Source organism: Aquarana catesbeiana, linkage group LG05 (assembly GCF_042186555.1).
Source record: "Aquarana catesbeiana isolate 2022-GZ linkage group LG05, ASM4218655v1, whole genome shotgun sequence".
Taxonomy (NCBI): Eukaryota; Metazoa; Chordata; class Amphibia; order Anura; family Ranidae; genus Aquarana; species Aquarana catesbeiana.
In genome coordinates, this window is record NC_133328.1 from 576,505,923 (window position 1) to 576,529,933 (window position 24,011).

The window sequence follows — 24,011 nt, forward strand, 5'->3', positions numbered from 1 at the left end:
CTTTTAGGCCTGGTTCACACCTATGCAGGTTGCAGTTTGCATATTGCAGATGCATTTTGCGTTTTTCAATACACACTTTCTCCCTGATCAGTGGTCATGTGACCACCCGTTGCTCTCCTCCTTCGATGTTTGCACTACAGAGGGAGGTCACGTGACCACCCAGCAGATGCCAGAGGGAGATCTTGGCCCCCTCCTTCCCTAGTACATACAGTGGAGGAAGAGAGCGATGGGCGGTCATGTGACCGCTGATCAGTGAGAAGAAATAAAGGGATTTAGAAGATGAATTTTACAAAAAGGCATGCAGTATATACAGGTTAGACTAGCAGTGGGACTGGCAGTGCTTGTATGCACTGGCTTAACAACCGCTTTAAGAGTTATTTGCCATCAGTTGTCCCACCCAACCCCTGCCCTGCCCCTAAACACGCCTTCGTAAATTATCATAATTTATCCTTATTTTTATTTATCACAGTCAGATCAATGAAATATGATTGCCAATTGCTGGTATTGGTAATTAAAAAAAAAATAGTTTTCCTTATTCAGTGTAATAATTACAAATTATTCAGGGGGCCGGGTGGACAGGGCGACCATCAGAAATTTTGGGGCCCCTTACACAGCTGAAAAGCTTTGAGGACTAAATTCACTCTGATTTGTCAGATTTAGGTGGAAGCCTACAATAATATAAACCTGATGGTAAATGGTATACATTGACTGTTTGGTGATCTTGGATCACTGAGGATTGGTTGTCCCTCACAGATATCCTGGCTTGATCATGCATACAAATCCATACATATACCCTCTTGTTCTGGACCTATCCTCTTGTATGGAAATGCCTGGAAAACTCTTATGATGTTACTAAACTCCAGTCCACGTCTTGAAAGCAAAATACTTCCTGTTAGATCAGAACAGCATTCATCTCCTGGAGAGGCTTTAAAATCTTAAGCGCACACAATCAGATTTTCGGATGACCGTTCGTCCGTTTTTTGTTGCTTGATAGCCTCATGTCGAAAGTGAAGAAGTTACTCACCATACGAAAATTCTCTTACAACAGAATGCAACTTCAGAAGTGACGTAATGTTTTGAATAGTTTTGTATGTATTCTTTCATTTCTGAGCATGCGTAGTCTTGCTCTTAAAATTTTTTTTCGTATGAATACCATACTAATTATACGAAAATCGGACGTTGTGTTCACATCCGACAAAAATTTTATAGTCTGCACATCCAGCTTTTGTCAGACGAAAAACCTGAATCGGCTGTTGAAAGCACCATACGAACGATCCGAAAATCGGCAGATTGTTTGTCGGACTAAATTTTACTTCCGATTTCCGTATCGTGTGTACAAGCCTTAAGACTCTATTTGCAAGTCTCTAAGACATGGAGGTAATGCTTCAATGGTTGATAAATAACAGTGTGGAGATTATACAAAAATGTATTCTTCTCAATCAAATCTAATCAAAATATGTATTTGAAACTGGATAAACATAATCTGAATGTGGCCAAGAAGAAGTTTGGGGTCGACATACATACTCTCCTCATTGCTTTGATGACGGAGAGCAATCACATGACCACTGATTGCTTAGCTCTCGGTCTTCCCTTCTCACTGGAGCACCGGTCTGGATAGGGGGTGGACACAGCTGGCTTCTGGTCTCAGCTGTGCACTGAGAGTCGGAGCCAGCAGTCATTCAGGCAGATGGGTGGATCCAGACAATATGATCAGGATCCTTTCAGAGCCTGGAGCCGCCTGTGACATCGTTGGCTGATATTGGGTTGCAAAGGTAGGTGTAAAAAAGCTTTAGCCGTACTTCTCCTTTTCAAAAGGGCCCCATTTTCAATGATGAACATGTTTGATCGTATATATAGCAAGAGCCATAAGTCTAAACTTTTTTCATTTTATAGAACAGGCAACAATTATAACCTGTTTGGGGTTTTTTATGTAGTCCCAATTGTATGTTCCAACCTTTCCCAACATAAAAATATATATTTTGAAATTCCATATTTTTTTTTCTGCAGAGATTGTGTTTTTACTTAAAGTATCAATGGAACAGGTGTAAGCAAGGGTGCCTAGATTTTTGCAAACAACCATATATATTTTAGATACCCATTTCTCTCTTACCCCCCCCCCCCCCTTTTTTTTTCTTCCTACATATCTTTTTAAAAACAAGTCCTTTTAGAAACAAAGGCCTACACATAGAATAGATTGATAAATATGTGTAGCCGGTAAACTGTGCTGTATTCTGGAACATGCCCTAATGTTCAGCTTCCTGGTCATATTGTTAAAATATACAATTGAGCAAAATGACACCATGAGCGGCTGGCTTAACTTCCACGTTGTCTGTATACCATAGTGTCAAAACGAGCCGCAAATTTATTTTTATTTCTCAACACAAGGTTTTACATTACAGCGGCAGACCATTAGCCTGGCATAACTATCCATTCAAGCAATTTTACTCCCTAATTAGCAGTTTAGCCTCCATGATTAAGACTTCCTGCATGCTCTCCGGAATGTGGCAAGTGTTGTGGGATGTGGACCAATTTGGATGGGTTGCCAAAGGCGCAGGAATCTCCCATCACTTGTCTCTTTGGGCTGTCACCATTTGTGGAGTCTTCTGTATTTTTCTGTATTTCATGGATCATCTAATGTATAATTGGAATGCCTTTTCCTTCTTCCTTTTTTTAGTTTCACATGTTTATTGTCATCTAGTGTAGGCCAGATTTATGGCAGTGCAGTAGTTTTAGTAGTTTTGGCCAAGCCGTTTTTAATGACATCACCTTGATCTATATTCAGTGTGTGATTTCAGTTGGTCCCAGTGTTAAATATTTTCATAATTATGCTGGTTTTGGCAGTTTGCTTGGAATTTTTTTTCACGTCTCTTTAATGAACATGTTTTACCTCTGGGCTTATGAGACAAGCACAGGGTTTGAAAAATTAATAGTGTAGCTCTAATGCTTGGATTACGCACAAATGTTTTACTGCAGAAGCTTTTTTTAATTTTTTTTAATTCTCCTCTTTTACAAGTAAATAGAAGCTCACAGAGTGAAACTTCCCTCTTGGGGATAACCACTGGATAGTCACTTAATTAAACTGCGACATTTGTTTTGAATAAGTGTTTACGTTTCATATGCTACTTTTACTTGGTAGTTATCCTTGATTTTAGCCAATTATAACTTGACCTGTGTTCTGTTTTGCACTTCCACAAATGTATTTTTCCAGGCAACTACCATAAAACTGGTTTTATGCTGGATGTATGGTAGACTGGTAAGTTTTTCAGCTGAAAGAAATATTCAAGTCACTTTTTGCAAATTTCTTTCTTTGGGACTCAATCAGCTCATGTTAGAAACGGTAAGCAGGCTCACTCTTTAACCACTTCCAGCCCACGGATGTCATATGATGTCCTGGGCTTTGGACGGGTATATCTGAATGATGCCTGTAGTTACAGACATCGTTCAGATATTGCCGGTTTCAGCCGGCGAATCTCTACACCATAGGAACGATCATAGCGGCCGTTCCGCCGCTTGATCGTTCCTATGGGAGGCGAGAGGGGACGTCCCCCCCCCCCTCCCGCCGCCCTCCGGTGCTTGCTCCGACTCACCGTTACGATCGGTGAGGCGGAGAGTGGATCCACCGGCGCCGGATGTAGATCATAGAGATTTCCGGCGGACCAGATGGTCCCCGGAGTCTCTATGATTGTCGGAGGCCGGGCGCGATGTTATGACGTCACGCCCGGCCTCTCCATTCAAAAAAACGGCGCCGCTTCGGCTGGGAAGCGGCAATCGTTTTATTATTTTTTTTTTATTTCAGGCTTCCCAGCCTAGTGGTGAGATATGGGGTCTTATTGACCCCATATCTCACTATTAAGAGCACCTGACATGTCATATTGCTATTACAAGGGATGTTTACATTCCTTGTAATAGGAATAAAAGTGATCAATTTTTTTTTTTCAAAAAAGTGTCAAAATAAAAAAAATAAAATATAATTAACAATAAAAAAAAAAAAAAAAAATTTTTTTAAAGCGCCGCTGTCCCCGTGTGCTCGCACGCAGAAGTGAACGCATACGTAAGTCCCGCCCACATATGAAAACGGTGTTCAAACCATACATGTGGGGTATCCCCGCGAACGTTGGAGCGAGAGCAATAATTTTGGCCCTAGACCTCCTCTGTAACTCAAAACATGTAACCAGTAAAAAAATTTCAAGCGTCGCCTATGGGGATTTTTAAGTACCGAACATTGGCGCCATTCCACGAGCGTGTGCAATTTTGAAGCGTGACATGTTAGGTATCTATTTACTCGGCGTAACTTCATCTTTCACAAAATGCAAAAACATTGGGCTAACTTTACTGTTTTGTTTTTTTTTTTTTTTTTAAACACAAAACAGTTTTTTTCCCCAAAAAAACGCGTTCAAAAAATTCCTGCGCAAATACTGTGTGAGATAAAAAGTTGCAACAACCGCCATTGTATTCTCTAGGGTCTTTGCTAAAAAAAACATATATAATGTTTGGGGGTTCTATGTAATTTTCTAGCAAAAAAATGATGATTTTTACATGTAGGAGCAAAGTGTCAGAATTGGCCCGGTATTGAAGTGGTTAATCAGCTTTAAGTATATCCTCCACTGCTCTCTGCCCATTCAAGAGGTTCTACATAATTCCCCTCCCCCCCTTCCATTTTTGGAAAATGGGGCTGTCTCCTCCATCAAGTTATTGGACTTTGGTATATAAATGATAAGTATACAAGCCATTCAGAGGGGGCTCCATACTACTGTTTGTGCTCTGATGTGAATGGTTCCTTCCATCCAAAGTAGCTTGGGTACTCCCTGTTTTAGATGTAGCGCTATATAAATGTGATTATAGTGATAAGATCTGGCCTCCTGATGAAGCGACTAAACTGCGAAACCTGGTGAGTCCAACTACCATTATCCTGCATTTCTGCCACTTAAATCTGTGTACATTGAATAATATTGCATGTATACAGTTGTGCTCATAAGTTTACATCCCCTGTGAGAAATCGTGAAATTTTGGCATTGATATTAAAAACATGACTGATCATGAGGTTACCCTTTGGGTTTTTCTTTGTATTCCAAACAATTCCTCTGGCAGTTGTGGCTGTAATCTTTCTTGCTCTACCTGACCTTGGTTTGGTTTCCAGAGATCCCTGAATTTTCCACTTCTTAATAAGTGATTGTACAGCACTGACTGGCATATTCAAGTCTTTGGATATGTTTTTTATATCCTTTTCCATCTTTATAAAGTTCCATTACCTTGTTACGCAGGTCTTTTTAATGTTTTTTTCTGCTCCCTATAGCTCAGTATCTAGCCTACTCAGTGCATTCACATGAGAGCTAACAAACGAATTGAAATTTTTACACAGACACTAATTGCAATTTGTACCCAGGCCATTTCTGACATTTCGCTCGTACATGTAAAAATCTACCTTTTTTTGGGCTAGAAAATTACTTAGAACCCCCAAACATTGTATATATATTTTAGCAGAGACCCTATAGAATAAAATGGTGTGTGTTGCAATTTTTTATGCCACACGGATTTTGCGTAGCGGTTTTTCAAATGTGATTTTTTTTTTTGGGGGGGGGGGGAAACACTTTCATGAATTAAAAAAAAACTCAAAACATTAAAGTTAGCCCAATTTTTTTGTATAACGTGAATAGGGCTGGGGAAAGAATCGATTTGAATCGAGTTGAGCGGTCAAATCGTTTCAAATTTTCAGCAAATCGATTTTTTGGAGTTTTTTTTTTTTTCACCAGGACCGGCGCTGACACCGTGCCGGTCCTGAGGAGCTGTGGGCAGGAGTTTTTAGGTGAGGCTTCGGCCTAGTCCATGAGGCCAAATGCCGCGGACTAGGCCAAAGCGGCGGCCTCGCCTAAAAACTCCTCAGGACCGGCGCGATGTCCATCAAAAAAAAAACAACTTTTTTTTTTAAAAATCGCAGATTTTTTTTTTTTTTTTTTTGAGAAAATCGCCCAGCTCTAAATGTGAAAGATGATGTCACGGCGAGTAAATAGATACCAAACATGTCACAATTTAAAGTTGCGTCTGCAACTACGGTTCTTAAAATTTTCCTTAGACACCGCTTTAAACGCCTTTACAGGTTACTAGTTTAGAGTTGCACTGGAGGTCTGGTGCTAGAATTATTGATCTCGCTCTGACATTGGCGACAATACCTCACACGTGTGGTGCGACCACTGTTTACATATGAGTAACCTATGCATCCTCTTTATGGAGAGATCTGTGGTCTATTAGACCCCATATCTCTCCTCTGGCCCCCCCATGCAGCTGATCAGACAGAGACCGGTCCAATTAACTGCTTCTCTGGCCGCCGGTAGCCAGGTAAACAAAGGGCCGGAAATGACGAACTACTCATCTCTCTCGGTTTCCATGGTTATATAGAGAGGGGAACCACGTCAGTTCCTCTGTTGTCACCCCATAACAGTAAATGTCTAAGGCTCGGTTCACACTTCTACGATGGCAAAGGTAAACGACTTTGCCCTGCGACTTCCTTCCGACTTGAAAGCTATTTAGGAGCCTGTAGAAGGGCTGAATTTGCACCAAAGTCCGACCAAAATAGTGCAGGAACCTTTTCTAAAGTTGGAGCGACTTGTGTAGTATCAGTTAAGATGGCTCCCATAGGGAAACAATGAATTTACATGTCATGCCACTTGGGTCTCACAAGTCGGACCTCATGCCACAGCAGTGTGAACCGAGCCTTAGACATTTACTGCATGGCTGAGGTTTTATATTCTTGTTCAGTATTTTTATTGGTTTGAAGTATACAGAAACAATCTTACATTGCAAAAGGCTTCTGCAAAGAAATTGAAGATGCTACAAGATGTTTTGGAGTGCATTATAGCAAGTATAAGTTTAAGAGGCTTGTCAGCCTGGCAAACAAAAACAAAATTAAAGAGTTTCAACATATGTGAGACTGGTAACTGCCATTGACAACATCGATACCACATGGCCCAAGATATGGGCATGGCACATTCAAGGGGATGAAACCGATTATCATCAAATAATAGAGAGACAAAAGATGAAAAAGGAAAGATAAAGTAAGAAGTTGGGGATTGGGTGGAGGGGATCGAAAAGGAGGGGGGAGAGATGACCAGGGGGGCTCTGAGATGGCATTGACATATTGATAGAAAAAATGAAAAACACCATTAAATTTACATTGGTATGTTAAAATGTATACAGCATTTTATCATATCATCATACCGCCACTGAAGTCTTCAGAAATCCCTCATGTAAATATTGATGGGCTCAGGCGTGTTCTGGATCGTAGTCCCAACCCATCTGAGCAATCCCGCCAGAAAGCCGACTCTGCACACTGCCAGTTGTAGGCAGTGAGGCATTTCCTGGGCTGTGCATCTGCGGACCCGGAAATGCCTCACTGCCTATGATTGGCAGTGTGCAGAGTCGGCTTCCTGGTGGGATTGCTCAGGTGGGTTGGGATTACGATCCCAAACAAGCCTGAACCCATCACTACTGATGAACAGCCAATTAGAATCTTCCATGTCACCAGGTGGCAACATTGGTAACCTAAGTAGAACACAGTCCATAAGAAAGAAGACTCAGGGACTAGAGTAAGAATTTGTGTCATTAAGTTTTTTTTTTTTTTTAACTCAGGCGATTAGCTAGAGCACAGGTGTCAAACACAAGGCCCGCGGGCCGAATCCGGCCCTCCAGGCCATGTCATGTGGCCCTCACACCTCTCCTGTAGCTGCTGGAGAGCTCCAGTCCTCCTCTAGTCCTAATCCAGACCCCTACTTTCTGCTTTCAAGCAATGCATCCAGCATTTTCCCAGCAGCAGCATAAGGAAAGGGGGAGCACTGTGATGTTAGGGGACTCAACTTCTGATGGTGTGGTGGCTCTTGACATCTAATGTAAGGGGAGGGGATGCACTGGACATCTAATCTTACAGATACAACCAGTAATTTTGATGACAATCATGAGGCTGATGCGGCCCACGATTAAATTTGACACCCACGATGAAAATTGAAGTTTGAAAATTGAAGTTTGTGTTTAGAGGAGTTGGCCCTTGGCCAAAATACAGCTTTAAATTGTACGTCGATTTTCAGTAAGATTTTCCAAAAATTCCTCTATCAATTCCATATCCTGTGATTAGTACACACCAGTGCTCCTTCTGTTATAAATGGTGCATGTCCTTTCATTACAGATGCATCTTTTGGGGGAACTCTCTACTAAAACCAATTGCTGCTCTCTACTAAAACCAATCACTTAACATTTAGGCTTAACATTCACAATAATAGTGGTCGCTACAAGCCTTCAAACTGAGCTCACTAGTGGCTTCTCCAGGCCAGGTAAACTCTATGCATGTACTGCACATTCTCCTTTTCTAGCCCCTCCAAATATGTCCAGCTTTAAAAGACTGCCTAAAATTAAAGCTTTTACTAAAATAAAATGCATAGATACTTGCCTCAGGCCCAGCTTTCATTCCCTGTCTGTAGGTGGCAGTGGCTGGGCCTCACCGCTGCGTACTAGGAAAGTTGTGCACTTCTTTTGAGCAGGCACATCCAGCATTATATATATATATATATATATATATATATATATATATATATATATATATATATATATATATATATATATGCGCCTGATTTTTGGCAGGCTTTTTTTTTTTTTTTTAAGTGTTTTTTTTTTTAAGGGGGCTGTTGGTAAAGCAAGCCTTGCATTTTTATGCAAGGTCTGTTTTAACTAGAATATACGTAGGTGGTTATGTTCTGTTGTATTCACATGTCTACTCAGAAACTTTGAGACCATTATTCTTGTCAGTGGTATTCCATAGTACCATGCAGTACGTTTTACTAAAACATTACATTATTTCAACACATTTGCTGCTTATGTAACAGGCATAAACCTTTATAAATTCTTTGTTTTAGATTGTTTCTCACGCCTTCGATTTTTATTGCAATATGTAAATAACCATAACTGCATTTATTAGATCTAATCAATGGTGTATATAAATTTTTGCAAGACCGCAGTGTGAGGGTAGAAGAGTTTACAAAAGCGGCCTGAATGTTTTCCTTCAGCTATGGATAAAGGTGTGTTAGTGATTAATACCATCTGAAGGAGAACATAGAGCCAAGAATCACATCTAATGATATATGGAGAGACTTGCATAAGCCGTTGATACTTTATCAGTATAGCCCTTTTTACCCGAACATGTGTGGATGTGTGTGTTGTTTCACCCATTTTGTTCTTGTTTTCATTAAGATTAGGCAGTACATGCCTTGCGGATAGGATCGGACTTAAATAATGTTTATTTTTTGTCCCGTGTATTTGTCTTAATTGTGTCTAGATCCTTTTTCTGTATTACATTGTTCTTTACCAGGCTGAGTGGGATCACGGGTGCCTTTGATTAGAGTGTATACTCTGCTCCTTGTGTTAATCCCTTACTAACCAGTTTGGCCAGATAGCGCAAAATGGTAACTGAGCACCTGCTATAATAATTCTAATGAATAGCCTCACTAGTCTCTTAAGAGCTAAAAGCTGCATTTGGCTGTGCTCACTGGCAGTTGCTTCTGATTGCTTTCAGTGCTTTGTTAAAGATTGAGTTAATTTAAATATTGTTTTTATGGGAAATTTACGTGAGTACATACAGGATAACTCTAGTAGGCAAAATAATGAAAAGTTCAGATAAATCTGGGGCACGCAGATATCTTTAAAGGGTTGATTTGATCAAAGATGATATTTCATCTATAGTATGAATCTGTTTGGAGTCTCACGCTGGCTAATTTACATCTCTAGAGCATGCTAGAAACAAGATCTCCTCCAGCTTTGTATGCAGTCCTCCTACTGACCACCATCAGTATTATCCACCTTCTGGTGCTTCCACTCCTTTTGTTGCATTTTCAAATATATAAAAGTTAAAATAAACGTGTTAGGATAGAAATATGAGGGCGGGACACTTCTGGCTGGTCTTTAAAGATGCAATTTTTTTTTTTTAACTTAAAGTGGATGTAAACCCTCACCTATACTCAGTGAAGTGAATAGCCTCAGATGATACACAGAGATGAAACAAATCCTACGTAGGTTTTACTTGTCTATTTGCAGTCTTATCTTGTCTACAACTCTTCAAAGTGCCGAGTTATTTCTTCTGTGTGGCCTACCGAGGAGGTGGTGGAGAAATGCAGTTACAGCTCTTATACACTGTGTAAGAGCTGATTGGAGAAAGGGGACCCCCCCCCCCCACTACATAGTTAGAGGAGCGAAGGATCATGCAAAGCTGTGTTCTGAATACTGAATAGACAAGCTGTGTGCTTATCTCCCTCCCCATCATAAATTTTATCTAATATGTCCTGAAAACCTCTCAGAAGTGGCTCATACCGATAACAGAGGAACAAAGCACCAGAGAGAATCTACACTTAGAGCTTTGGAGAGAGATAAGTTATCACTGCAGATATATGTGCTTAGTTCAATTACATGACTGGAGTTTACAGCTGCTTAAGGCATTCCCTGCATTAATGTAAAAAAACTGCTCCACTATAGCAGGGTTCAGTTCCACTTTAACAACAGCTGAATAAAAACTGTTTTTTTTAAAAAAAAACAATGTATACAGAGTATAACCCCTAACTTCATTTCATATTACATTAATATAAAATAAAATGTTTTTGACTTGTGAAGACTGCAAGTAGTTAAATTAATTTTGTACACCTCAATCTGCACAAAAATGCAGGAAACAAACTATAAGGTATTCTCCCAATGGTACCGTACCTCGGCCATCCTCCATATATATTTTCCAAATGTTTCTGATCGATGTTGGTGGTGCCGGAAGGTGCGAGGGACGTTAATACATGTTTTCTCGTCATGCCCTAGCATCAGGGACTATTGGAAAGAGGTCCGAAGTATCAATCAAATATTCAGTGAACTTGAGATTCCTGAAGACCCAATTTTTTTCCTTCTGCATGATTTTAAAACACTGGGTAAGACACATAAAAATTTTATTATGTGCCATCTTTTGAATGTGGCTAAATCTTGTATCCCCCTTACCTGGAAGCAGACCCGATCACCTTCAGTGGGATTATGGCTTAGAAGGGTGGAAGAAGTAAATAGATTAGAAGATCTGGTTTGGACAACTAGGCAGAAGCAAAAGATATAGGATAAAGTCTGGACTCCATGGCTCCAAACCTTATTGATGTGAATCTGAGGATTGGGAGCACCTCATTTAGCTTAGATCCTTGCATGAATGCAGCCCCACTTGCTGGATGTGGGGGGCGAGGAGGAGGGTGGATAGAGGAGATAATTCCACTTTTTTTCTCCCCTCTCTTCCATTAGGGGTGTAGAGAGGAGGAGGGTGGGGTTTTTTCCTTTTTTATTTTTTTTTTTTATTTTTATTTTTTTATGGGCAGCATTTTCTTTTTTTCCCCCCTCCTGAGGACGAAAAAAGGAAGGGAGAAGGTTCAGAATTCTTATCACTGCATAGGGATACCCAGAAGGGGGTATAACTCTAGATTAGGAAACTGGGATTAGGTCACTTTTGTTCAAGAGTTCATGACTGAGAAGGTGAAGATACCCAGACTAATATGTTGATATGGAAGAATATATTGTTGAATAAATTAGCTTTATCCTGTAGGATAGGAATGAATTGCTATTATTATTAAGAGATGTATGTTATAATGTCTGGAGCCTTTATTTCTTCCCCTTTTAATAAAGAATAAATAATATTTAAAAAAAAAATTGTCCGAAGGTTCCTACAAACAAAATGGGAATGTTTCTCTGATCTGGCAGTTAAAGTCAAATTGGGGAATCATCTTATGTCCACAAAAGTTCTCCCCAGTGGATCCCCAAGGATCAATCATTCAGGGAGGATGCCTTTTGCCTGGGTGTTCATCCTCTTGTATATAGGAAATAAGGACACAGAGTATGTGCATGTTTACCCTTTGCAAACTTGCACAGTATGTTTTGCACACCAGTCATTTGCAATAAAGATCCTTGAAGAGCCAATCAGTATCTAGGGTCTGTAGGATTTTGTAGACAATGCTAACAAGCAGTTTGAAGCATTCCGCTACACACTCATTCAGAAATTGAGGAGCTGATGTATGAATGAGTACAAGCAGGATTATTTTAACCATTCCTTTGTGGCCAGTCGGTTGTACACATCTGTTAAAGTGGGAATACCTGGAAAACATAATGGTTATACTTAGTGTACTGGCATCAGAGCTTGGCTGCTGTGGATTCCTGGAGAGGGAGAAATATATCCCGGCATAACTATATATAACCCGACTACCATCCGATCCGCTAACATGAAAGAGAACGGATCCCCATCATTATTTTTTTATTTTTTATAGTAGGTCGGATCAAAGGTAGGCGGCTGTAAATGGACCCAAGTCTGTTTACACCCGTCAGTCCATATGGGTGAGTGGACCTTCTGATCCAGTCCGCCTGAAAAACTGACTGATTGACCTGATCGTAACAGTCATGTGAAAATGGCCTAAAAAAAGTAAAGTCATTAGTCTCGGTGTAAGGTCTCGTTTTTTTCTCTCTAAAAATAACTAACATGTTATACGCCCCTCCTACCTGTCGAGTTCCCCCACAGCAAGTAGCTTGCTATGGGGGCACCCGAGCCGAGACACAGCTCCCTGTGTCCATTCAGACACGTAGGCCCGGCAACGCCCCCTCTCTCTCTTGATTGGCTGATTGACTTTGACAGTGGGAGTCAATGGTGCCACTGCTGTGTCTTGGCCAATCATAAGGAGCGTCTCGGACGGCCAAGGCTATCTTGGACATCGCTGGATAAGGATGGGGCTCAGGTAATTATTATGGGGTGCTGGTGGGCGACTGCTGCACATAGAAGGCTTTTTATCTTAGGCTACTTTCACACTGCAGCACCTGGCCGTTAGCGCTAAAGCGCCGATTGTTTGTGCGGCGCTTTTCAGCCGCTAGCAAGGCACTTTTAACACCAAAGAAGGGGTTAAAAGCGCCCATGCTTTTGAAGCACTGCCCATTCATTTCAATGGGCAGGGCGTTTTGGCAGGGCTTTATACAGTGCTCCCAAATCACCCCAAAGATGCTGCTTGCAGGACTTTAACTAACGTACCGCAAGCGCACCGCCCTAGTGTGAAAAGTCACACTGAAATGAATGGGAGGTGGTTTTCAAGCGTTATTTAGAGGCGATTTCTACCGCTAAAATGCCTAAAAAGCGGCTCAGTGTGAAAGGAGTCTTAATGCATAGAATGAATTAAGATAAACTTTCTGCCTTTACAACTCCTTTAAAATTTTGTACCTATTTAACCTTTTATTTAAAGGAGTTCTATAGTCACAGCATAAACTTTCATTTTACATGAGCATTGTAATAACAATACAAACAATAGTTACTTTGACAATATAAGCTTACCGACTATGCCTTCCCTTTCCGCCCCTCTCCTCCATTCATGCAAGCTGTATTATAGCTTCCATGAATCAAACGTTATCTATGAAGGGAAGAGGTGATCTCAAAATGTGTCGGAAATTACGATCGTGTGTACACAAATCCGACGGACAAAGTGCCACGCATGCTCAGAATAAATAAAGAGATGAAAGCTATTGGCCACTGCCCGTTTATAGTCCCGACGTACGTGTTTTACGTCACCACGTTCAGAACGATCGGATTTTCCGACAACTTTGTGTGACCGTGTGTATGCAAGACAAGTTTGAGCCAACATCCATCGGAAAAAATCCTAGGATTTTGTTGTCTGAATGTCCGAACAAAGTCCGACCGTGTGTACGGGGCATTACACTGATCTAAGCATAAAAATTTTTTTATTTTTTTTTTATAGATTGCATAGAAAATCAAACCATTTTTGTAAGACATTTTCACCAAAAAGGCCTCATGCACACAGGATATTTTAAATGCTGCTTTTAGAAGTGCACTTTTTTTTTTTCTGCCTCTAAACGCCCTTCAATGTTAACCTATGTGACCATGCACGCACAGGCATTTAGAGACAGGAAAAAAAAAACACTGCCAGGGCATTCAGGATTCACAGTGCTTTGGCAGAAAAATTCCAGATGCACATAAATGTGTGTAAACGTTCCTAAGCTCTAGGTGCATAAAGCACTGCAACGTTTATTCTTTTTATTGGCCAGAATAAATGAATATTTGGCCAATTAAATGAATGAACCCCCAAGTGCTTGATGCTCCCAAACACGTTTACAAAAATGGCATTTAGAAGAGCTGGGCAAACGCCCAGTGTGCATGAGGCCAAAGCCTAGATTGATCCCCTAACCCCACAAAAAAATGTGTACTTTTTTGTTAAATCGGTGCGAGAACTGAAGTGGTTAAAAATGTTGATAGCAAAAGGATGGCAGGAGGCCTCTTTGGGGAGAATTGATTGGCTGAGCTGGGTTTCCAGCTAAATGCAAGGTTTTCATGCATTTTCCTTTTGCCTTTCTACCTCCCATAGACGCAAACTACACTTATGACTGATCAGAAGTTTATGGATAGATTTTTTCATTGATTAGATTGTGTCTGTATGTCAGAAAAAAAATCATTTATTTTAGTGTCTTAAAGTAAGCAAAGTAATCATTTTGTAGGGTAAATTTTTAGATGTGGAAAAAGTATAGGTAGTCTGTCATATGACCGGGGCAGTGACCTGATCCATGGATTTCTTTGAAGATCTCTTTTTTCCCAGGCACAAATGGTCTTTGCTGTATGGAACATCTAAGTTCTCTAACTGTACAGAAATAACAAATTTGGAATCGTTGATCTGAGATACCGTTAAGGAACAAATTGTGAGATTGAGCTGATAAAACGGGATTGAGTTTCTAACGTTTATTTAGTCAGGTCAGAGATGTTCCTTTACCACAAGACTCTTTAACCTCCTGACCCTTGATTGGCTTTTATTCAGCATTTGTTTGGCCCTGTCAATTTAAGAAGCTGTGTATTTTAAGATGCTTGAATGATCTCAAGTAAAAAAAATACTTACTGGTTTAGTGAGAACTTGCTTGTGTAAAGTGATGTCCGTTGCTAGTAGTTGTCAGACAGTGTAATGTTTCCTTATGCCATCACTCTGTTTAGCTAATCTTAAGGCTGGAACCTCCCCTGCCCCCACACACACCTCCTTAAAGTGGGGTTCCACCCAAAAAAAAAAAAAAACTACATGAAAAATCCTAAAAAAAAAAAAAAAAAAATACAAAAAAAATTTGGATATTTTTTTTTTTTTTTTTATTTATTTTTTTTTACTCACCTCTAAATGCCTTTTGCTAGGGGGTCCCTCATAGTCTGCCTCTTTCAGTGCCTGGGCTGGTGACATCACTTTCGTCTCGGCACAGGAAGGGCTCAGCTCTGCTCCCTCCCTCCTGTCAATCATCTGGGACCCATTACAGGTCCCAGGTGACTGAGCGGCCAATCACGGCGCCGCTTGCGCATGCGCAGTGGGTGCCAGGCTGTGAAGCCACAGCCCGGCGCCCACGGTTGCAATGCCGGCGCCGCTGAATGGAGGGGGAGACGAGCGGGGCTTTGATCCCCCGCATTGCTGGACCCTGGGACAGGTAAGTGTCCAATTAAAAGTCAGCAGCTGCAGTATTTGTAGCTGCTGACTTTTAATTTTTTTTTTTTTGACTGGCCCTCCTCTTTAATAAGCTGCTCATGCTAAATAAATGTATTTAGGCAAACAGACATACATATAGGGACATGCATCTTTCTTTATTGAATTCCCCTTTTCCCACAGATCCTTCCTGCCTGGGCTCTGCATACCATGCCACCATTTTTAAAAATAAAGGCCCCCGTAGCTGGCTTCTTCTACCTAGTTCAGTGACGATGACATCAAGCCAGATTTTGTGCATTCCCCCTACGAGATCTGGGGAGGCTTGTTATTCACTACCAAGTCGCCCCAAACTAGATCTGCGGTGGCTTTTTATCCAATAAGAAGCTGCCCCAGATCTTCTCTGGATAATGCACGAGATTTGGTGATGTTTCCCTGGAAGGCACTGGTTAGGTGATCTTCTGTGAAGTTGGAGCTATGTCACCAGTGCCTCAGGAAAACCAGGAAAAGTCGGAAGAAAATATGTAGGTTTCTCAAAGTATTTGATTTTACAAATGACTCTTATGTTTTTGGATGGGCCTGCGGTGCTGCATGCCCCATGGCTTTTTGGGTTTCAGAAGGTAAATTTCAATTTTAAATTATCGACAGCCTTACACCACCTTACAATGTTGTCAGTCAAGAAAATATTCCTACTGATATATTATACAGTGGCCACACTTTTAGTGCCGGTTCACACAGGGGCGACTTGTCAGGCGACTTAGCCGCCTGACAAGTCGCGTCCCGTTCTGTACTACGGAACCATTCTAATAGGAGCGACGCAAGTCGCTCCGACTTAGAAAAAGGTTCCTGTAGTATTTTTGGGGCGACTTCAGGCGACTTGCATTGACTTCTATACTCGGTGAGGTGACCTGCAAGTCGTGCCGCCCCTGTGTGAACCTGTCTTCAATGCCACATTTGAATAATAATCCTTAAAGTGAATTAACAGTTTCAAAAAACAGTTACATTCCTGGCATCCCAGGAATGCTAACTGTCACATATGCTTGTGCCCTCAACTAAACTGTCAAACTATCAAATGGCTGGTATCATAACTGATCACGTGTCCTGAGTTGTCTACAGGTGTCTGTTTGCATTCCATTGTGTCTACAGATCTCCTGAGTGTAAAAACATTATTTAATTTAAATTGCAGACCAGTCATATAAGAATATTCCCTGCCCTGTGTTTCAAGGTGGATGTCCAGGTAATGTTGGTGCATACTGTCATACATCAATATAGAAAAAACGTTATTCAGATCATGCATAAGCAACTAGCCTCCAGTCCAACTTTAAGGACTCTCTAATTCCTTCTTATTCACTAACCCCAGTTAGAAATCAGTAAGACATTCTATCCTGACTAGTTAATCTTAGAATGTATGGTGGATGGCGAGACATCAGTAGTCCTTTAATGCCCTTATTTCTTATCCATTTATTGAATGTGATACTTGTACATTGCAAGTACTATGATCTGTTGCCTTAAGTCATTGTAAATGTTATGTGTTGGAGAAAACTGTTTTTAATTAAAAAAACCAAAAGCTCATTTTTTTTTTTAATATTGGCATTAATATTCTTTATTTTACAGGATGACCATGAAAGCTGTGGATCCAGTTCTACCAGTCGCAGTAACACAGATAGTGCCAAGTCTGTAGTTAAACCGAAGAAGATACAGCAGACGGCTCCCAGTGATCCTGACCTACCACCAGGTATTACTTCAGCGTTGGCTCAGTATATTATACCACACCATCATTATGGTGGTGGATTTTGAATCGTGGTAGATGGCAGAATAATCCAACCTTCGCAAACCTTTACTTTAAATAGCTAAATGATAATTATGTCTGTAGCAATTATGGAATGTTCTCTTATTATGTCATGATTTTTGTCCTTTTATTTATTTATTTTTTTCCACAGTTCTTAATGCAGCTATGGGTCCATTCGCACAGCTGCATAAAGATCAACAAACCCGAGCTGTGTTCAGATCCATAAGAAGTTTTTTTAAAATATCTGTATCATAGGTTCTGCGTAAAGACAGTATTTTATACTGCGCACATGTAAACAGCTATGATAATGGTTACAGGGGCAAATGCACTTTACTGGTGCTGCTTGCAACAAGGACACTAGGTTGCCAAAGCTGCCTGCATACTAGCAGCAGAAGGACGCTTGGAGGCAGAAGCCACCTGCATCCTAGCAACAGAAGGATACTAGGAGGCAGAAGCTGACTGCATTACATGTGAATGATTCCTCTGACTGGGCTTGGACAAAGATAGTTTTTTATCCAGGGACAGCCTTTCTGGCTGGCCACAGCTAATTGGTCTTTTTGTTTGTTGCTCTAGTACTGAGTGTTGCTACGTCCAAAGGTTGCATTTAGATGCCTCTGAGAGGACAAGCTTATTTACTTGTCTGAAGTTTTGCATTAGACTTGTATTCTAAAGTTATTTTGGGTTTAAAGTGGGTTAAAGATTTACTTTTCCTTTTTAAAACTGGATTTGAATTTTTTCATTTGAGTTTTTTTTTTTTTTTTTTTTTCTTATTCCTACACTCAGAATAAATTGCATTGCTGTACTTTTCGTCACAGGTTTGTCTTTTTTTTTTTCATTCTCATTAGCTGCTCGTTTTGGCTCTTCCTGCTAACCTATAAGGTGACATTAGTGGAGAAGGGCAGGTACAGTTAGTGGAAAGGTCAGAGCATGGTGGGGAACTGAAAGTGGGATGTCTTCTTATTGACAGCTCTCACACCAGAGCCCTCTGCATTCCATCATGCTTCCATGCACAGAGGAGGACTTCTTCCAACCAGACTCCTTCACTCCATGTTTATTATACTTTAACGCTGCCATAGCAGCTTGACGATGATGGAATAATAGAGATAGGTTTGAAAAATTGCTCTTCAGGGATACTCTGCTCTTTTCATGTGATTTATTGCAGGTCTTAATTGAAGTGTATTATCTGGCTTAGACTTGCTTTACGGGAATGACCTACTCTTCTGCCAAAAGCCAAATTCCTCCCAGAAGTAATTTTATTGTTAGGGTACCAAAGGACACAGTAGTGACAATTTGTGTTCATATACAAGTCCTTGAATGGTGAACATAACATTTGTTCTTTCAGGTTGCTTATTAATATGTTTAAGAAAATATCAATTTAAATATTAAAGTTTACTTTCAAACTGATAAATTCTGCACAGTGGTAAAGCATTCATGTGATTCATGTGTAGCCTTGACATATGTTCATAGGTTTTAGAGCATTCCTTTATCCCACAATGCTGCTTTCCATGCAGTTACTATTCATTATTTATTGCAGGTATTTACTCTATATAGCACTGACAATTTAACGCAGAGTTCAACCCATTTTTGTAAGTTGATTTCATCCACATGCTCACCCGCATTGCAGTACTAAATGGATATTAATTTTGTTTTTGTTTTTTATTATGGTTGAATACCTTTTTATTTTAAATGTGTTGGTGGCACTAACGGTCCCGGCTGCCTAGGCAATGTCGTAATCATGCGATTCCCTTGGACTCCTGGGATATTGATATCATCAATCCCAGGAATCCAAGGAAATAGCTTTAATTCTCTTTTGATTGGCAGGTTGCCATAACAACGGGGTGGGAACTTCCACTGCTGCCGCCATTGCTATGGCAACCTGCAATAAACAAACTGCACTGTGCAGTGTCATTGCTGCGCAGGTGTGAGATCGGGAGGTGCATGCTGTGTAGCCAGCTGCACCCAATCCTGAAAATAGACATGAGCAGGCTTCAGATGCACAAAATCGTGATGACCCCTGCCTACTTCCAAGATCACATAATTTTTTTACAAATGAAAAAAACACACACATAATTACATTTGCAACAGTATCCAAATAGTATTGTGCAATCTGTGCCAGTCACGGGGGTGTTTTTAGAAAAAAACTGAATATGGTGACTAGAGCTCTGCTTTAAGCAGCACTTTACATACTGTGTATTCACATCAGTCCCTGCCTTGTATGGAGCTTACTATCTACAGCTCCTATCTAACATGCATACCTACACTCATACCAGAACCAGTTTGGAGAGGGGCCAGTTGACTTACCAGCATGTATTTGGAGTGTGAGAAGAAACTGGGTTACCTGGAAAAAAACGCAAGCACAGGGGGAACATGCAAACTCCATGGAGATACAGTGCCTTTCAAAAGTATTCACCTCCCTTGACTTTTTACCTATTCTGCTACATTACAGCCTTTAGTTCAATGTTTTTTTAATCTGAATTATATGTGATGGATCAGAACACAATAGTCTAAGTTGATGAAGTAAAATTAGAAAAATACATACAACTATTTTTCAGAAATAAAAAAACTGATAATTTGCATGTGCGTATGTCTTTTACCCTTTTTGTTATGAAGCCCATAAAAATTACCTTCAGAAGTCACATAATTAGTGAAATGATGTCCACCTGTGTGCAATCTAAGTGTCACATGGTCTGTCATTACATATACACACCTTTTTGAAAGCCCCCAGAGGCTACAACACCTAAGCAAGAGGCACCACTAACCAAACACTGCCATGAAGACCAAGGAACTCGCCAAACAAGTAAGGGACAATGTTATTGAGAAGTACAAGTCAGGGTTAGGTTATAAAAAAATATCCAAATCTTTGAAGATCCCAAGGAACACCATCAAATCTATCATAACCAAATGGAAAGAACATGGCACAACAGCAACCCTGCCAAGAGACGGCTGCACACCAAAACTCACAGACCAAGGCAAGGAGGGCATTAATCAGAGAGGCAGCACAGAGACCTAAGGTAACCCTGGAGGAGCTGCAGAGTTCCACAGCAGAGACTGGAGTATCTATACATAGGACGACAATAAGCCACACGCTCCATAGAGTTGGGCTTTATGTCAGAGTGGCCAGAAGAAAGCCATTACTTTCAGCAAAAAACAAAATGGCACATTTTGAGTTTGCAAAAAAGACATGTGGGAGACTCTCAAAATGTATGGAGGAAGGTGCTCTGGTCTGATGAGACTAAAATTGAACTTTTTGGCCATCAAAGAAAATGCTGTCTGGTGCAAACCCAACACATCACATCACCCAAATAACACCATCCCCACAGTGAAACATGTGGTGGCAGCATTGTGTTGTGGGGATGTTTTTCAGCAGTCGGGACAGGGAAAGATGGATGGTGCTAAATACAGGGATATTCTTGAGAAAAACCTGTACCACTCTGTGTGTGATTTGAGGCTAGAACGGAGGTTCACCTTCCAGCAGGACAATGACCCCAAACACCCCTCTAAAGCAGGGGTCTCAAACTGGCGGCCCTCCAGCTGTTGCAAAACTACAATTCCCATGAGGCATTGCAAGGCTGACCATTACAAGCATGACTCCCACAGGCAGAGGCATGATGGGACTTGTAGTTTCGCAACAGCTGGAGGGCAGCCAGTTTGAGACCCCTGCTCTAAAGCAACTCTTGAGTGGTTTAAGGGGAAACATGTAAATATGTTGGAATGGCCTAGTCAAAGCCCAGACCTCGATCCAATAGAAAATCTGTGGTCAGACTTAAAGATTGCTGTTCACAAGCTCAAGCCATCCAACTTGAAGGGGCTGGAGCAGTTTTGCAAGGAGGAATGGGCAAAAATCCCAGTGGAAAGACGTGGCAAGCTCATAGTATCCAAAGTGACTTGGAGCTGCGATAGCCGCAAAAGGTGGCTCTACAAAGTATTAACTTTAGGTGGGTGAATAGTTATGCACACTGACTTTTTCTGTTATTTTGTCCTATTTGTTGTTTGCTTTACAATAAAAAAAAAAAAAAATCTTCAAAGCTGTGAGCATAGGGAGTATGGGTGTAGCGCTGAAATGGTGGTAATAATTTAAAACAGATGTGTAGAAAATACATTCAAATGGCACAAAGAGTAGCAGTCCATCTGGGGAGCTCCAATAAGATAGGAAAATAGAAGAACCATCACCGACACCCAATATTACTGACTCTTACTGCCAGTGTATAGGATATACACATTGAACAAATGGTTGAAAGATCAGTTCCACAACTTCTATTCATCAAACGGTCCACTAGTTAGGCAAGAAATCTTCTTTCACAGACCCACCAGAAACAGATAGCTGTACCTGTTCAACCTTGACTAGGAGATAAACTCCACAGGAACATTCAGTATTTGCATATAGGGAAATGAAAGAACATTCTCATTGCGCAGACATCCATAAAAAGGCAGTTTATTCAAAAATAAGCTAGGTATACAACTCACATTAGATAAATAAAAAACAAGCATGAGTAAAGCCGAAAGCGTCCAGCGCTTCCTACCAACAAGACGGTGGTCACTCCCCTGTCCACAAAACGTCACTAGTCCCTCGTAACACCCGACGTTTCGTCACAAACGTGCATCTTCAGGGGCGTGGTAATGACGTGTGACGCTGTATTTTATAAGGAGTGGGCTTGAATGTAAGGCCGGATATTATGTGCGTTCCATCATGCGTTCCATTGGGCGGAAGCAGTCATCTCCCCACCAATGAGGCACACTATAGCACATTGTGTGCGATCCACTGAACGGAAGTAATGATCTCCCGGTCCATGCACCGCCCACCAGGAAGACTGTATGCGTCCCATTGGGCGGAAGTGACAAACCCCCGTCCAATAGGCAGCATCTCACACCCACAGAGGAAATAAACTGGGAATGAGCAAACATGAACCGGAAACAATAGTTAGCCATAGCCCAAAATGCTCATTTGATAAAAAGGAAAAAAAGGAGAGTGGAAGGGATGAAAATAAAATAGAACTCAACATCGTGCATTCGGGATAAGGGAAGTAAACGCCACCCCCATACCGGAATGCAACCAAGATAAAAGGCAATAATACGATTAGGAAATTTAAATGATCCAAGCAGAATTCCATACAAAAATTATAGAATTCACAAAAATACCAATAGGTTCATTTGTTTAATCTTATATAGCCCAAAAGGGATATTTATATGGGAAGAGGGATTATAAGTGTATGCGGTCATCAAAGAGTGGCGACCTCTTGTGGCAAGAAAACAATAAACAAGCATGATAAATACATCTTAAGAAACAACACTAATTCACATATTTAAAAAAAAAAAAAAAAATAGTAACCTGTGCACCTAACAAAAAATGAAAAATAATCATGAATAACCAAATGGACCCAAGGACCATAGCAACCCCATTGGTAACCCTAGGATGAACAACGCAAGAACGAAAAATGCATCAACAAGTGACAGATAAATATCTATCCATTGTTAATAAATGCGTTGACATCCCACTCAATGTTCATACCAAAGGGAGCATAAGTCTGTGCTTGGTAGATCCACTTCGTTTCCAAACGTGAGACTTCCCTGACCAGGCGACTGCCTCTCCAGTGCCCACAGAATTTATCTATACCCAAAAAACTAGTGCCCTCTGGGTTGCAGTCATGCTTCAAAGCATAATGCTTGGAAAGGCTATGTTTTGGAAAGCCACGTCTAAAGTTAGCCACATGCTCACTATGTCTAATATGGAGCATGCGCTTTGTTCGTCCAATATACTGCTTGCCGCATGGACACCTAATCACGTAAACCACATATTTTGTGGTGCACATATTAAAGGGTTTAATTGGGAAAATTTCTTGAGTGGAAGTTGATTGAAAGGAATCTATTCTACTCCTATTGATATTTAACTTACAAATGGGACTTCTCCTACATGGAAAGAAACCTCAGAAACTCTGGAAAAAGGAGACCTTTTTAGGAGGATCGATTTATATTCAGAGCCACCTGCAGTCTCAATGGAGGGACCCCCCTGATAAACCACCTGTGGTCGCTCCAGTAGAATAGGACCCAAAACCCGATCACCTCGTAGGACTTTCCAGTGTTTCTGCATTACTTTTTTTATATCATAATGTTGGTTGAAATAGCCAGTGACGAAGGAGAATTTGAAAGAATCATCCTGTATCTTTGGCTTAACCACCAGCAGGTCATCTCTATCCTTCATTCGGGCCAGACTAGATGCAATGTCAAGTTGACTTACACTATAGCCTGTTTCAATGAGCTGTCCCCTGAGGATAGAGGCTTCCCTGTCAAAATCATCCAGATTAGTACAGTTCCGCCTCAACCTCAGAAACTGAGCATGTTCTGAAAATTAAATGATGCAAATCCTCAAACAATCCATGTTAATTCAATGTTGTGAGGCAACAAAACACGAAAAATGCCAAGGGGGTGAATACTTTTGCAAGGCACCTACACATCAATTCCAGTGCTTTAGTCATGCCACAAAGCAGTGGGCTACAGCTCTTGTGATTTTGTGCCTTGATGCTTGCTGCATTAGACAGCACATTCAAAATGAATGCCTAATTTATACCACAAGGCGGTGCGCCGCAGTGCATGTGCTTACACGTTGACATGCAGTGCAACATGCTGCGTTAAGGTGTAATGTACCTTAACGCACTAAAAATTAGGTGTCTGAATCATAATACATTTTTCATCATTTTGAAACCTTTAAAAAAAATCTGATAACTTCAGTGATATAGCATTATAAGAATTGC

General features: G+C 40.8%; 1 protein-coding gene across 1 annotated transcript in view; it reads left to right on the plus strand.

The window, feature by feature from the left end:
* VPS13B (vacuolar protein sorting 13 homolog B) overlaps positions 1-24,011 on the plus strand; it is a 1,301,055-nt gene that overhangs the window by 92,176 nt on the left and 1,184,868 nt on the right. The window contains exon 4 of the mRNA XM_073632833.1: positions 17,091-17,211. Coding sequence (XP_073488934.1) covers positions 17,091-17,211 — 121 coding nt within the window. The remainder of the gene's footprint in view (positions 1-17,090; positions 17,212-24,011) is intronic.